The sequence below is a fragment of the Trachurus japonicus genome, chromosome 13 (assembly GCF_045865225.1).
Source record: "Trachurus japonicus isolate A0001 chromosome 13, Traja_1.0".
In the NCBI taxonomy this organism is placed as follows: domain Eukaryota; kingdom Metazoa; phylum Chordata; class Actinopteri; order Carangiformes; family Carangidae; genus Trachurus; species Trachurus japonicus.
Genome location: NC_140919.1, coordinates 21,988,462 through 22,001,213, shown reverse-complemented (window position 1 = coordinate 22,001,213; position 12,752 = coordinate 21,988,462). Strand labels below are relative to the sequence as shown.

Below are 12,752 nucleotides of genomic sequence, written 5' to 3'. Positions count from 1 at the left end.
TATTGAAAAGGCAGACCAAATGTTAAGAAAAAACTTTCCCTTTAGGAAGATTTAAAAGCCCAGGTGGCTTATTGATCCAACCAAAGCTGCTGTGATAAATGACATTAACATTTTGTTTTTTCCACATGCAATGTCAGCCACAGCTGTTCCACTTTGAGGTTTTGTTTTTTATTATTTTTTATTACTGACACAAAAAAGTCTTGCGACAAATAGTGAATAAATCAAACAGTATAAAGGAGGGATCCTAAATGCAAAGGTGGGACACTTCCTCTAGATAGCTGTGTCTAAAAGAACAGCAAGATTAAGATGGCAGCATTAACTTGTCATTCACTAATGTTGCTTTCTTTAAGCCTTGTGCACCTCCCATTCCTGTTTTCATTCCTCAGGTCTGACCGTTAACTATGTGGATGTAGGAATTGTATGCCAGCAGGCTTGAAGGTTGCTGCTCAGACAGGAGGACACAAGAAGCAGTGCGAGTGCTACATGTTTAGTACTGCTATCAGAGGAAGAAGCTCATTAGGAACCTAATGGCTGCCATATGGCAGGGAAGTTCTCACACTCTAAAGAAGCACACCCTCATCTCTCTAAATGCATTAAGGCACCATTGTTTACCAGGTTAATGGTGAGTGGGTTGGAGCTAATGGTCTGTGTGATTGACCATGTGCTCCCAAGACTTGCTGTGCGATTCCTACAGTGGCAGTGGAGTGCTCTCAGCTTAAAGCAGTTCATCGTCCTTGAACTTGGGTTAACTATTTCCATTTAAGCGTTAGTATTAGGTTTATGAAAATAAACTTGTGAAGGACAATTCACCAGTGGGACCCTTCAAGGATGCATCCTTAAAAGGCTTCTGATAATGGCCTACACTTCATTCAGTCTAGCACTGGATAAATATCTGACTTTTGAACCCACAGCGCAGCTGTCTGGCTACAGAACAAGGGAGTGAAGATGATTGTTTTTCAGTATGACCTTTCTGGAGCTTTATTGTCATTTTTTGGCTGTGTTTGCAGTTTTTCCCATTTGCTGTTTTGTAGATGGCTATCAAAGAGCTGAGCTAGCCAAATCTGCGAGTCACATGGACATACAGACATTACCAGGTTTGAACAATCAGAAGGATCTGAAGAAGCCGAATGAATTTTCATTGTTTTGTAGGGAGCTAATGTTTTAACAGGCACTTACAGTATTGGGGGACTGGATAATGGTAAAATTTACGACAATGGCAAATTTGAAGTTGTGTAACTGAGTACATTTGTTTCATGATGTTTCTTAGAAACTAGAGAGACTGATCCAAATCTAGCCCAAGATTAAAATCTATTTTCAGTGGGGATTTTTTCATTTTTTCATTTTTTTAAAAAAGATTTTTACTTTGTGATGCCAGGTAGTCCCATACCTGCATACAAATCTACAGCCACATTTCATCCTTTTTCTGTGCAAGACATTTTCTGTCCTATCTGCAAGGGAACTAAACTGGAACTGCTTTTCCAGACCAATTTGTCAGAAGTTTTCATGGAGATATAGTACAAAAAGTCAACACAGGACTCTCAGGGCAGGTGTGCAGCTCCAGTTGTTTTTCCTCCCCTTTAGGAAGATAGAGCCATTGACACATGTTTTGTTTGTGAGAATGTTGTTTAAGAATGACACATTTGATAATCAGTAAATTAGTTGAGTAATACATGTATTCATGGAGTATACGTGTGAAAAAATACATAGCAGCAGCCAGCTTTCATCATTCAGGTTATTTATGCTGTTCTGTGAGGAAACAAAATAAGTTTTATTCTTGCCATGAAAAAATGAAACAGATGAAAAATGTGTGAACAGTAAGTGAAGAAACCAGTCCCAGTTTGAAATATGAAATATACTGTCTCTGAAAATCCTTCTTATGTTAGGGCATAAATTCTGTGTTGAAGGGACAAATGGGAAACATGTGAGCTGCGGAAGGGAGGTGGTAAAGGCTGTGACAGTGTCGTCCAAAGGATAAATGGTTCCTCACTGCACTGAGAAGCAACAGAAACAATTACATACAAGTTTTTCACATTGTTAATATGAATCCAACAGATTATAAAACAGCGTGTGCTTCTTCACACACACTTACTTGACTCATGACCTAATGACAACTTGACTTATTTTGTAATGTTAATGCCATGATTGATTGTATGACCCTCTAAAGTTTACTTTTCATTACATTCAGTGCAACACTTCTCATCCTGACTGCTACTAAGCTTATTGTTTAAGATCATGTTGCTCAGCTGCTTCTCAGCTGTCTACAAAGAATCTTGATTTACCCTTCTTTCCTCTGATGAAATGATCTTTGTAGTAATGAAGTGCAACACATTGTCTGTTATGGCAGACAAGATTCCAGATATATGGGGCGTCATTTAGCTCAGTGGGTAGAGCAGGCACCCCATATACACCCCATGTACAGAGGCTGTAGTCCTTGCTACAGTGGCCCCAGTTCGATTCCACCAGTGGCCCTTTGCTGCATGTCATTTCCTATCTCTGCCTCCCCATTAACATCTGTCCTATCCATTATACTGCTTAAAAGAAAAATAAATAAATAAATAAAATGTTCTAATTTATGTGTATCAGGTGTTACCGGTTTAAATCTTAGTTAATAGGAGGCTATTCATATGAGGTGGGTGAAGTACCTTGATTAGAAGTCAGTAGACCGAAGTCAGACAAATTTCTGTTTGGATAGTGGCAGATTGAATCTAGACTAGCATAGAGGCTGTGCCATCTTCAAACTGATCTACATTCATATTGATATTAGTGATGGCTCCCTGAACCGAGAGCAGAGGTTGATTAGATAATCAAATCCAAACCAAATACACATGACATCAAACCTTGTGCATGTCACTTAGTGCTCCCTCAGTCAACAGCAAAGACATAAAAACAAAACAGTAACTGCACATATTACAGTTGCAATGGAGCTGCTGCAGTACAGTTCCTGAGAACAAATGAATGATAAATAATCTAGATACAATACATTTTGCAAATTAGTATGATTACATAATTAGCAGTAAAACAAACTGAGAGAAGGCTTTATTAGCTGGCTCTCTGAAATAGCCCTTGTGATGTTCAAAACAGCAATGACAGGATGTTTCCTGTTATGACAGATCCTAATTTTGCTCTTTTGGGGAGCAGATGTTACAACATCAAATATGTCATCTCCTTGTGGTAATGTGTCATTTCCAGTTAAATTAAAAAAGCCTGCAAAATTAGTGCACATTGTTGAACCTTTGTAGCTTGTAATAGTTTTACAGGCGTCCCTCGCTCCCTAAATAATCATAACCACCTTGGCTGCATTAATAGACACAGACAATAATTAATAGTTACTTTACATTCATTTTCTCTATCTATGCCTTCCAATAGAAATGTGGGAACAAGGACTTGGAGTGGGGGGGGGATCCGCGCAGCAGTATTTGTCCATATGATGGTTGTGAATGGATACCACTTTTCTTCGTCCATAAAGACACACCAAAAAACATCCAAATACCTCCATACTGCTCGTCTGTAATGTCCCTCTTGTATTGAAGCCCCGACATGAGAAATTGTTCCGCCGGTCAGTGCAGACACAGGAAGAGCAGTGAACTGAGACACTGGGAGCTTCCGCTACAAACAAGCTTAAAATATAGACTTTTTTTTTTTCGGAACAATTTCTCATGTCGGGGCTTCAATACAAGAGAGACATTACAGACGAGCAGTATGGAGGTACTTGGATGTTTTTTGGTGTGTCTTTTTGGACGAAGAAAAGTGAGCCCCATTCACAACCATCATGGACAAATACTGCTGCGGACCCCCTGTAACTCAGAGAAGGCACGGAGGACTCTGAAAATTCTCCCAGCCCTTAGTCGACATGAGGGTGAGTAGATAATGAGTGAAATTTGAATTTGGGTGAACTATCCCTTTAAGATATGGCATACTAATATTTTAAAGCCACCACATTCATTGACCACGGTTAAGAGACATGCCATGTGGCTGAGGCAAGCTGATTCAATTATTGAACTTGACTCTCTCTCTGTTTAAAGTTAAAAACATCTGACAGAGAGAAAGCTGAACATTTGCAAATGTATTTAATGTTCATGTTCTTTCAGATTTCTTTCTTTTAGACAGAGGAAGTGGGAAACAGTACTGTTGGGGACTAGTAATGTCACTAACACCTAATGAGATAAGCAGGAATCAGGTCTCAATGGCTGATGTTTATCTGCTAAGAGCACAAGAGCACTCAAGCAGCTGTCCCTTCTCTCTGTTGCCTGATGGGAAACAATTTTGAACCTCCATTCATAGAGCAACAAGAGACCAACACTTTCCATTTCATTCTGAGCGAAGAATAATCTTTTTCAAGAAATCTTCATTTAAAAGACATCATAAGTATTTCAGGGCTGCATGTAAGAGATTATTCTCTTATTCAATACCTCTAATAAAGTGTGTGTCGGTGGAAGACTGAGTTAAAAAGTCAAGGAAAATTATGATGTGCAACAATACTTTCAGGTTAGGGTTTCCAAAAAAATCTTTGAGTTGAGGTATGCAGTATGTACAGTATCACCTGTCCTTCCAATCTATCAATGAAATAAATATTGATGGCATGAGAGAGGCCTTGTGAGGGAGTTGATACTTGGGGAGTCCCATGCTTCAGTTTAGAGTCATAGCACTTTATAACATTTTTAATAAACTATGTGATGCTTATATAATGTCAGATTTCCAAGAGAATCACAAGGGGAAGTTTCATCTAAAATCTTAGAAATACAGTATAAGCATTTTTGCCGTAGGAATAAAGCTTATGGTGTGTGAGGCATATGAAAAAAATGCCCTTACTTGTTTTGATGATACCATATTTTGACTTTTCAGACCTTTTATCTCAGAGGATAAAAGGTCCCCTTGTGACATCGGGCATGTCTATGGAAACGTTTAGAAATAAATGCATGCATGCGTGTGTGGTACTTGAGGGTGGCCTGTGTAATGCATCCAAAGTCACGACAGCTGAACTAAGGCAAGAGGTCTTAATGCCAGCATGTGCCATTAGTAACGTTGTTCAGATTCAAAGTCAAACAGGATCGTTTCCATGAACGAAATGCTCCACCACCGTGGGTCAGACTTATTGGTAAGTAGATTGCTTCTGGGTTCTGAGAGACAGAAGAGTCGGCTGTGCTGAGAAGTACTGAGTTAATAAAGTAATAAACTACTCAAGGTCATGGTTCCCAGTGCGCATCTGAGAGGTGCAGTTATGCACAAGGCTTGAACACTGCCCCATCTGGAAGTATTTATGCCTACTTTTCTACTCTAGCAATTTAGTTTATGTTCAACAATGAGAAAACCGTTCAAAGCTCAGGACACTTCGGCTAAAAGTCCATGAATTTCAATAGACTGTATAAACTCACAGTTTTACTTCAGTGACTATGTGGATATTTTGAAGTTTGTGTTTGCAACCAACTTTGGCCAACCTTGTGTGACCCTGGCCAATATGCTAACGAGGCTAGGAAGACTGTTTTTTACATTAATGGGTTAAGCCACAATAGGAAATGCTTCTTTTTTGCTCCAGCCATTTTTGCCAAGTTAATCCTATGAGACCATCTAAAAAGCCATTGAATATATATTCAAAATGTGTGGAGATATCATGTGAAATCAAATCTCTTTAGCAGATCTCATCCAGGAGTGTAAAACCCTGCATTTTCACATTTTTCTGTGACATTTTCATGATTTTTATTCTGCTGAAATTTCTATACCCAAAGAAAAGTGATAATTGCCTTGCTATAAATCTGCTTTATGCTCCCAATAAACAATATTCTCCACTTCCCTCACACTGACTGTTACACAAACCACTGTGGTATTTTTGGCTGCATGAACAGTAAACTAATGCTACTTATATTTCATTCTATCTTCATAGTGCAATCCCTGAAGTCTCCCAAATGATGATACATTTCATAGTTAAATCTTTTCCTGAAGGTTTGGCACATGTGATTGTTCAAAGTCACCTTTTTACCTTCTCATGTTAAATTGCTTTCAGTTCAGTACTGTGCTCATTTGATGGTGGTCTAGTTAGGCCAGAGACGCAGAGCGTGACTGATGACTTTCAGTAACGGGCCAAGCCACAAAGTGAAAAATGGCAAAATTCATAAACCTGCATCATAAAACTGTGGATTACTGTGTCTCTTTGAGGTTGCATTTAGTTTAATTTTTTTAACGAAGGATAATGAGTAGCTTGGTCGGAAATAATTACGTAGGCATTGCTAACATGTCTCGTTCTGAGCAATATACCTTGTAAACATCATGTTATCCAGAACTAAATTCTGAAATTCCTGGGCAGGGTGTGAATGAATGTTTCTCCAATTGTGTTTCTTCTTCCCACTTGGCATTTGCTGGTGATGGCAAATGACCCTGAACTGATATGGAGAGCTCATTAGGGCTCTCAAGGGGTTGTGGGATCAAAGTGAGGATGTGTAAGGGGGAAGGGGCCTGAGGTTAAGGGCCCACGTCACCTCAAAATGAGTTAATGAAAAGTGCAGAACAGGGTTGTTTCTCTGTGTGGAGCTTCAATTATGTGTGTATGTGTGTGTGTGTCCCTAGTGAAGTAGAATGTGCTGTGTAAGGAAAAGCTTGTAAAGGCTGAGGCAGGGCAGGGAGGAGTTGAAAAGGTGCAGTGTCAATGTCATTGTTTTATCCTCTGCTAAGGAAAACAGAGCACATTATGAAAAATGCATGCTTACAATCCTAAAAGGAGAAATATTCCTTATTTTTCAATATGACAATTTAGGGCCACTACATTGCTCGGTCTGTAATAGAAAGTCCTGAAACAACCCTGCCTGCCCTTAGAAACCAAGTGTGGGTGTGGCCTGAGAGACAAATGTGGCGACCCATCCTTAGTTTCTGAGGTCCTGCAGAATTCTTCAGAAGATAAAATTTGAATTATGAATGAATTTAACACAACAAATTAACTTTATAATAATCAAGGGTGGGAGTTGTAACACTTGTCTGAAAGCTGTTACTACAGTCAGCGTCAACCTGCCACCTCACCCCAAGGCAGGGGTAGGAGAAACACTGACCTCCTCCTCTGACAGAGAAGATAAAAGGGAAATTCACGTGTTTGTAATAAATTCAGCATCACCATTGTAAACTACTGTGCTTCACCTCCCATCTATTCAAATGATCTTACTAATCAATAAACCATCTCACACAGTCAGCTGGAGACAATTTGACTGTAATGGACTGCTGTGGTTTTGTGTAATTACCATGCTGTATTACTCCCATGTGTAGATAGTCACATACTTTTTAGTTTTTTTAATTAGTTTTTTTTCCCCCAATGGGCACACATATGGAGACAGATACGTTATCAAACATCTTTTGTTGCAACAAGGCCTGTCTTTCATACCCCATCGTGTGTTTTGTTTTTAATACTGCACAGGTTGTCTGTTGCTTCATAGGTGACAAGTACCTGAACAGACCAACAGGGGGATACTGCAAGTGCTCCCAGATCACTTGTTTAGCAATATAAACTCTAAAACAGATAGGCTTCTTCTTTTTTTTAACCAGAGGGGCCTTGGAGTGCATTCTATGCTGTATTTACTCTGGGCAATGAGTTTAACTGTTTGGGATTTAAATACACTTTTAAACAATGTTTTAAAACTTAATTAGAGGCTTGGCAATAATCAGGTGCATTTCCTTGTTTCGAGAAAAGCCATAGTCATTTGATACGTCATGATGATAAAGGCAGACCTTCTTGACTTGTCATACACAAACAAGCTGCCAAACAGCCTGTTACTTTCAAGTATGCTTCTACTTAATCCCATCTTTCTGTTTTTGGTCTCTTTCCAAATTGTGCTTCCAAAATTTCCTGTTGTTAATAGATAAACAAAGTATTGCTCAACGCAAAGCTAAGGGATTCCATCAAATCCTTTAACAGATGGGGACAAAATACTTATATTAATATCTTTTCCTTCCGCCCTCTGTTACTTTAGTCTTTCTTCGTGACATGGGGTCCGTGCAAGTGAAATGTATTTCTCTGTCACCTTCTCCTTTTTTCCAAACCAAGCATACAACACTGTATCATTGGTGAACAGTTTGGCTGTGTTGCTGCCACGTGGACTAGAACACAGTGGCAGTAGCAGCAGTTCAAACAGTTTACACAAGGATACAGATGAAAGTTCATTACAATATGTTTGATTTTAGATAATGGAGCATGTTTACTGTATTATATACTGAACTAATAGTTGATTAGATTTAGATGCTAATGACAGTGTCCTGCATATGCTTTGTGGTGACGAGTGAAATACTGTAGATCAGACCAGTTTTTTTTCTTTGGTCTTGATATAAGTAATTCTGTCATCTTCATTCACATGAGCAAACTGAAACATGCGGCTTATCATATGGCTATAACAAATAATAGGTTCTCCTTCTCTTAATATTTACATCCAGAAGGGCACTGGTCCTGAAAGATTGGCAACAGACCCACTAACAAAAGTTTAGATTAAACTATGACATCAAAGTGATTCTGTCAGAGATTACCTTGAGAGTCAGTACAGTCACAGTGATGATGTACAAATTGATGATGGAAAACAAACTCCGTAAAAGCTCTGTTGCTATCATTTTTGCTGAGAAGGTAAAAAAACTAAAACATAGAGGGAGCCCTGCAAAGACAGGTTAGATGAGAAGGGGGCATGACAACTGTTTTAGCTGCAGCGTTTTGTGTATCAACTGTGCATTCTGTTAGTAAAACTGGCCTTTTAATCCTTTTCTTTCAGATGTTAATGAATGTGAAGTGGATAACGGCGGCTGTGAGGGGTACTGTTGCAACACCATTGGCAGCTACTACTGCAAGTGTCCTGAAGGCAGTAGACTGGGGCCAGATGGCAAAGCATGTCACGGTAAGATGGACATCTGGATGTAGCTAACGTGCATAAACACAGACGGACTGGAGCAGGCTCTCTGCCCAGCTGGGGCTTCCTGCACTTTTTTGTGAATGGAATTGTTTTTTCAGAGTAGAGCATGAATGAACTTATTTGATGTCTATGATGCCTGCTTTTGTTTCCAAACCAGCCCAAATTATCCAGTGCATTGCAAACAATGGCGTACCCTGAAGGTGCTCTGTAAACTTTTTTGCCTCTATACCAACGCAAGAGACACATGTAGGGGATGCAATATGTATTTCTACCAATAGTTTCACACTCTTCTACGACGACGGTGATGCAGCAATATGTCACTTAAGCCAGGGTGATCGATGAAACAAAGCAGGATGACACAAGTCTGAACTAAGTTTAAGTATAAGTTTTTAGTCTGAACAAATATGATTTTCAGTTAAATGTACCCTGAGTGTAACTTGGAAGCAGAAGAAATATGACTATTGAATTTTCTACTTCATAAAACATTTGCTAAGCCTGTTTCAGTGCACTGAAAGATGCATATTTATATTGGCTTGGGGTCTTCTTCTGCCTTTGATAGAAATGTGCTTCAGATCACCTCTGTTGCTGTGCGCTTTTACAAGATTTACTGCCTTTTCCCCTTTTCTCTGCTCTCGCTTGCAGTTGTGTTATGTGCTTCTTCAACATTTCTCCCTCAGTAGGAGGTAGACAAGCTGGCAATGCTATTGAAAAGGGACCTACAGATGCATTCGGCTGTTTCCATCACTCACATCGCCTTGACTTACAGGTCATGGCAAAAACAATATGGAGAGAAAGTCATTAAAATACATTGTTCTGCCATTGTGGCACTAGTGTTCCAAGGCTCTATAGTTTACCTTTAATGCATTTTTAACACCATACAACTGGCATGCCATATTTACTGAGGACTAATACCAATTGCTTTCTATATACTTGATACATTCAATGAATTTGTGTAAAGTACAGCCGTTTGTAGTAATTCAACGGCCTTTGTGGTTTTACAGCCAAATCTAGGTCATTCCATTTAAATTCACTAGCCTATGCTGACCTACTGAGGATCTACTTAACTGTCTAGACTTCAGCCTGCAAAGGATTGAACCAGCCATATTGGCAAGCACATACCTTTCTAATAACCTTCTCAGGCAACATGCTTTCTCAGTTTGTCAGCCTCAGCCGACAGAAATATGCCGAGTTAGTGTTGGGGCACTTCGGACCATTTGTTCCTGAGAGCTACAGGTGTGAACACTGGCCCCTGATCTTCAACCTTTAGGGCAGGATATTGTCAATCTGTAATAATTTAGAGTCTGAGAGGTTACTGGTGCAGCAGAGAAACGGAAGTAGCATCAGCAGTTGTGAAGTTCTTCTTTTACAAGATTTGGGGTGAATTGTATGTGTGGTCCTATTTATGGGGAAATAAAGCAAATAACAATGTTGTTTTTCAGAGTTTGAATTGTTGGGAAACTTTTAAAGCCAGTATGGCATTATGGAAACTGAGAGATAACTAAGACCACTTAATTTGACAGACCACTTAATAAAAAACACTTTGATTTAGGTATAAATTATTTAATTGCATAGGCACACATGTTTAGATTTTGGTCACACTTCAGTGCTTCAGATCTTCCTTTGTTTTTGGTAAATTTAGTTCCCAATGGGACTCCCTCTGTCGACCATCTGTTCATTTCTTTTTACCACCAAAGCTGAGCCCCCCTCATCTGCTACTTTGTCTTATTGTAGATGCTAACTCAGCAGCTCTGCTTAGAGCCAGACGGTGTCACATGATACCATTCAAAACTCATGGCCCTGTGACCTCCGACATCACCACCACCACTCCCAACCCTGCTTCCACAAACACCACCTCACCCACCGGTGAAAAGGACCCATTGTGTGTCTCCCATTGAAATCCTCTCACATGAGGAGACCAATAAGTATATTAACCTTGACAAACCTCCTCTTTACGGCTGTTGTTTTGTTTGTTAGGGATCCTCTACAATAGTTGATGTGTTAAAGCAGAAAAGAAGCCCAGACTGATGGGACCGCTCATGAATATGTAGCTCATCATTGGTGGTTCTGATTGTCTATACAAACAGGGCAAATTGATATGAATTCCTTTACCCTGATCACACTAATCTATAAGCAGGGAATGAAAAGGATTCTTTCAGCGGGTAAAGTCGCCCACTTTGACGAGCCCCCTCCCTTCCTTTTAGCCCCTGTTATTGGACACAAACTAATTAAAATAGTCTTGACATCATTTTGAAGAGGGCTGTTCCCAGGCGGCTGCCGCAGAGTTTAGATTTCAGAGAAAGAATAGGCTACACACATGCATATGCACGCAATCTATCTGAAAATGATTTCTTATATTTGCACTACTTGGGAAGTACTTTGACCTCTGAGGTACCTAAATGATGGCAGTCCTGCATGCTTAAATAAACCGAACCACATGTTCTTGAAGAAAATGAAACTGCAACACTGTTTTGCCTTCTCCTCACACATCTACTTACTCTGTCATCAATGGTGCCAGCTAAAAAAGCCCCAGTGATTTGCATATGACAAGCGGGAGGAGGTCAGGAGGATGTGTGATGTGTTATCCAGATGTCTGACAAAAAAGGTCTGATGGTCCTTGAATGGAGCGTTCAGGTACTATGTCTTCTCAACTTGCTGTCTCCGTGGAGCATGTGCTTCAGTCTGACACATGTGCAGTGCAAACATATGGATCCTGTGCAGGAAACAAATTGATTGCACACATACTACTGCACAACAGCCTGAAGTCATTCATCATTCACTGACTGAAGACATTAATATAATTTCTTAGAGGATTCGGAGTACAGGGTCAGCGTGGTATATGCTTCTGAAGCAAGTCATTAACATTGCCATTGAAAGGAACATACAGAATCGTTCCAGTATAAACTTTCTCTATTTTTTCTCCATTACTGAATAATTAAGAGTGATGATGGTTACACTTAAACATGACAACTGAACTGCACATGTATTGCTCGGAAACAGATGTCTAAAAAAAGGTGAAACAGATCTGATATATATATATACATACACATATATATATATATATATATATATATATATATATATATACACACACACACATATATATATATATATATATATATATATATATATATATATATATATATGTATATACAAAATTATGCAATTACAACCCTGAAATCTATAACACTGGGGACTTGTTTTTCAGTTTCTTTCATTTGGCTCACTGCAGATGGAAGGTTTAATTGGACTGCCACAAAGTTGGATGTGAGATTTTATAAAGGATGCAGTAAATGTCTTGTTTCTAAAATGCAGCTCAATCTAAGCTTCCATTCATTTAAATGTTATTTACCCACAACTGAACAGAGTTCTCTGGCATTGTTCGGCAAAGCTCCAATTTTTGTAACACAATAGAGGACCCAAGGCACAATGCCATTTAAATGGGCTTCCAATTATGCCACATTTATGACTGGGATGCTTGAAGTTAGACTTTCCAGAGTGACATTCCTCACAAGTCTTTAATGGCTCCTGATTGGTGTAGGTTATTGTGTACTCTTGCGGTTTGAGGCGATACTCTGTTCTGTAAACAAGAGGTCCTTTTCTTAAATTTACATTTGTCTGTAAACTCTTTGTATCATATACGGTATTTATATGTATATAAAAATATACTATCTGTTTGTTCAGATGTAAACGAGTGTGAGGAGCTGAATGGAGGATGCCAGCAAACGTGTGTCAACATACCGGGCTCTTATCGCTGTGAGTGTAGTGAAGGCTTCCGCATGCACTCTGATGCCCGGACCTGCATTGGTATGTAGTAAACAGAAATATTTATTACATTTGTGGTAATCATTGTATTCCTAGGAATTCTTCTTCTTCTTCTTCTTCTTC

General features: G+C 39.3%; 1 protein-coding gene across 1 annotated transcript in view; it reads left to right on the top strand.

Moving 5' to 3' along the window:
• egfem1 (EGF-like and EMI domain containing 1) overlaps positions 1-12,752 on the top strand; it is a 63,918-nt gene that overhangs the window by 14,012 nt on the left and 37,154 nt on the right. Inside the window, exons 5-6 of the mRNA XM_085795363.1 lie at positions 8,730-8,852; positions 12,549-12,671. Coding sequence (XP_085651489.1) covers positions 8,730-8,852; positions 12,549-12,671 — 246 coding nt within the window. The remainder of the gene's footprint in view (positions 1-8,729; positions 8,853-12,548; positions 12,672-12,752) is intronic.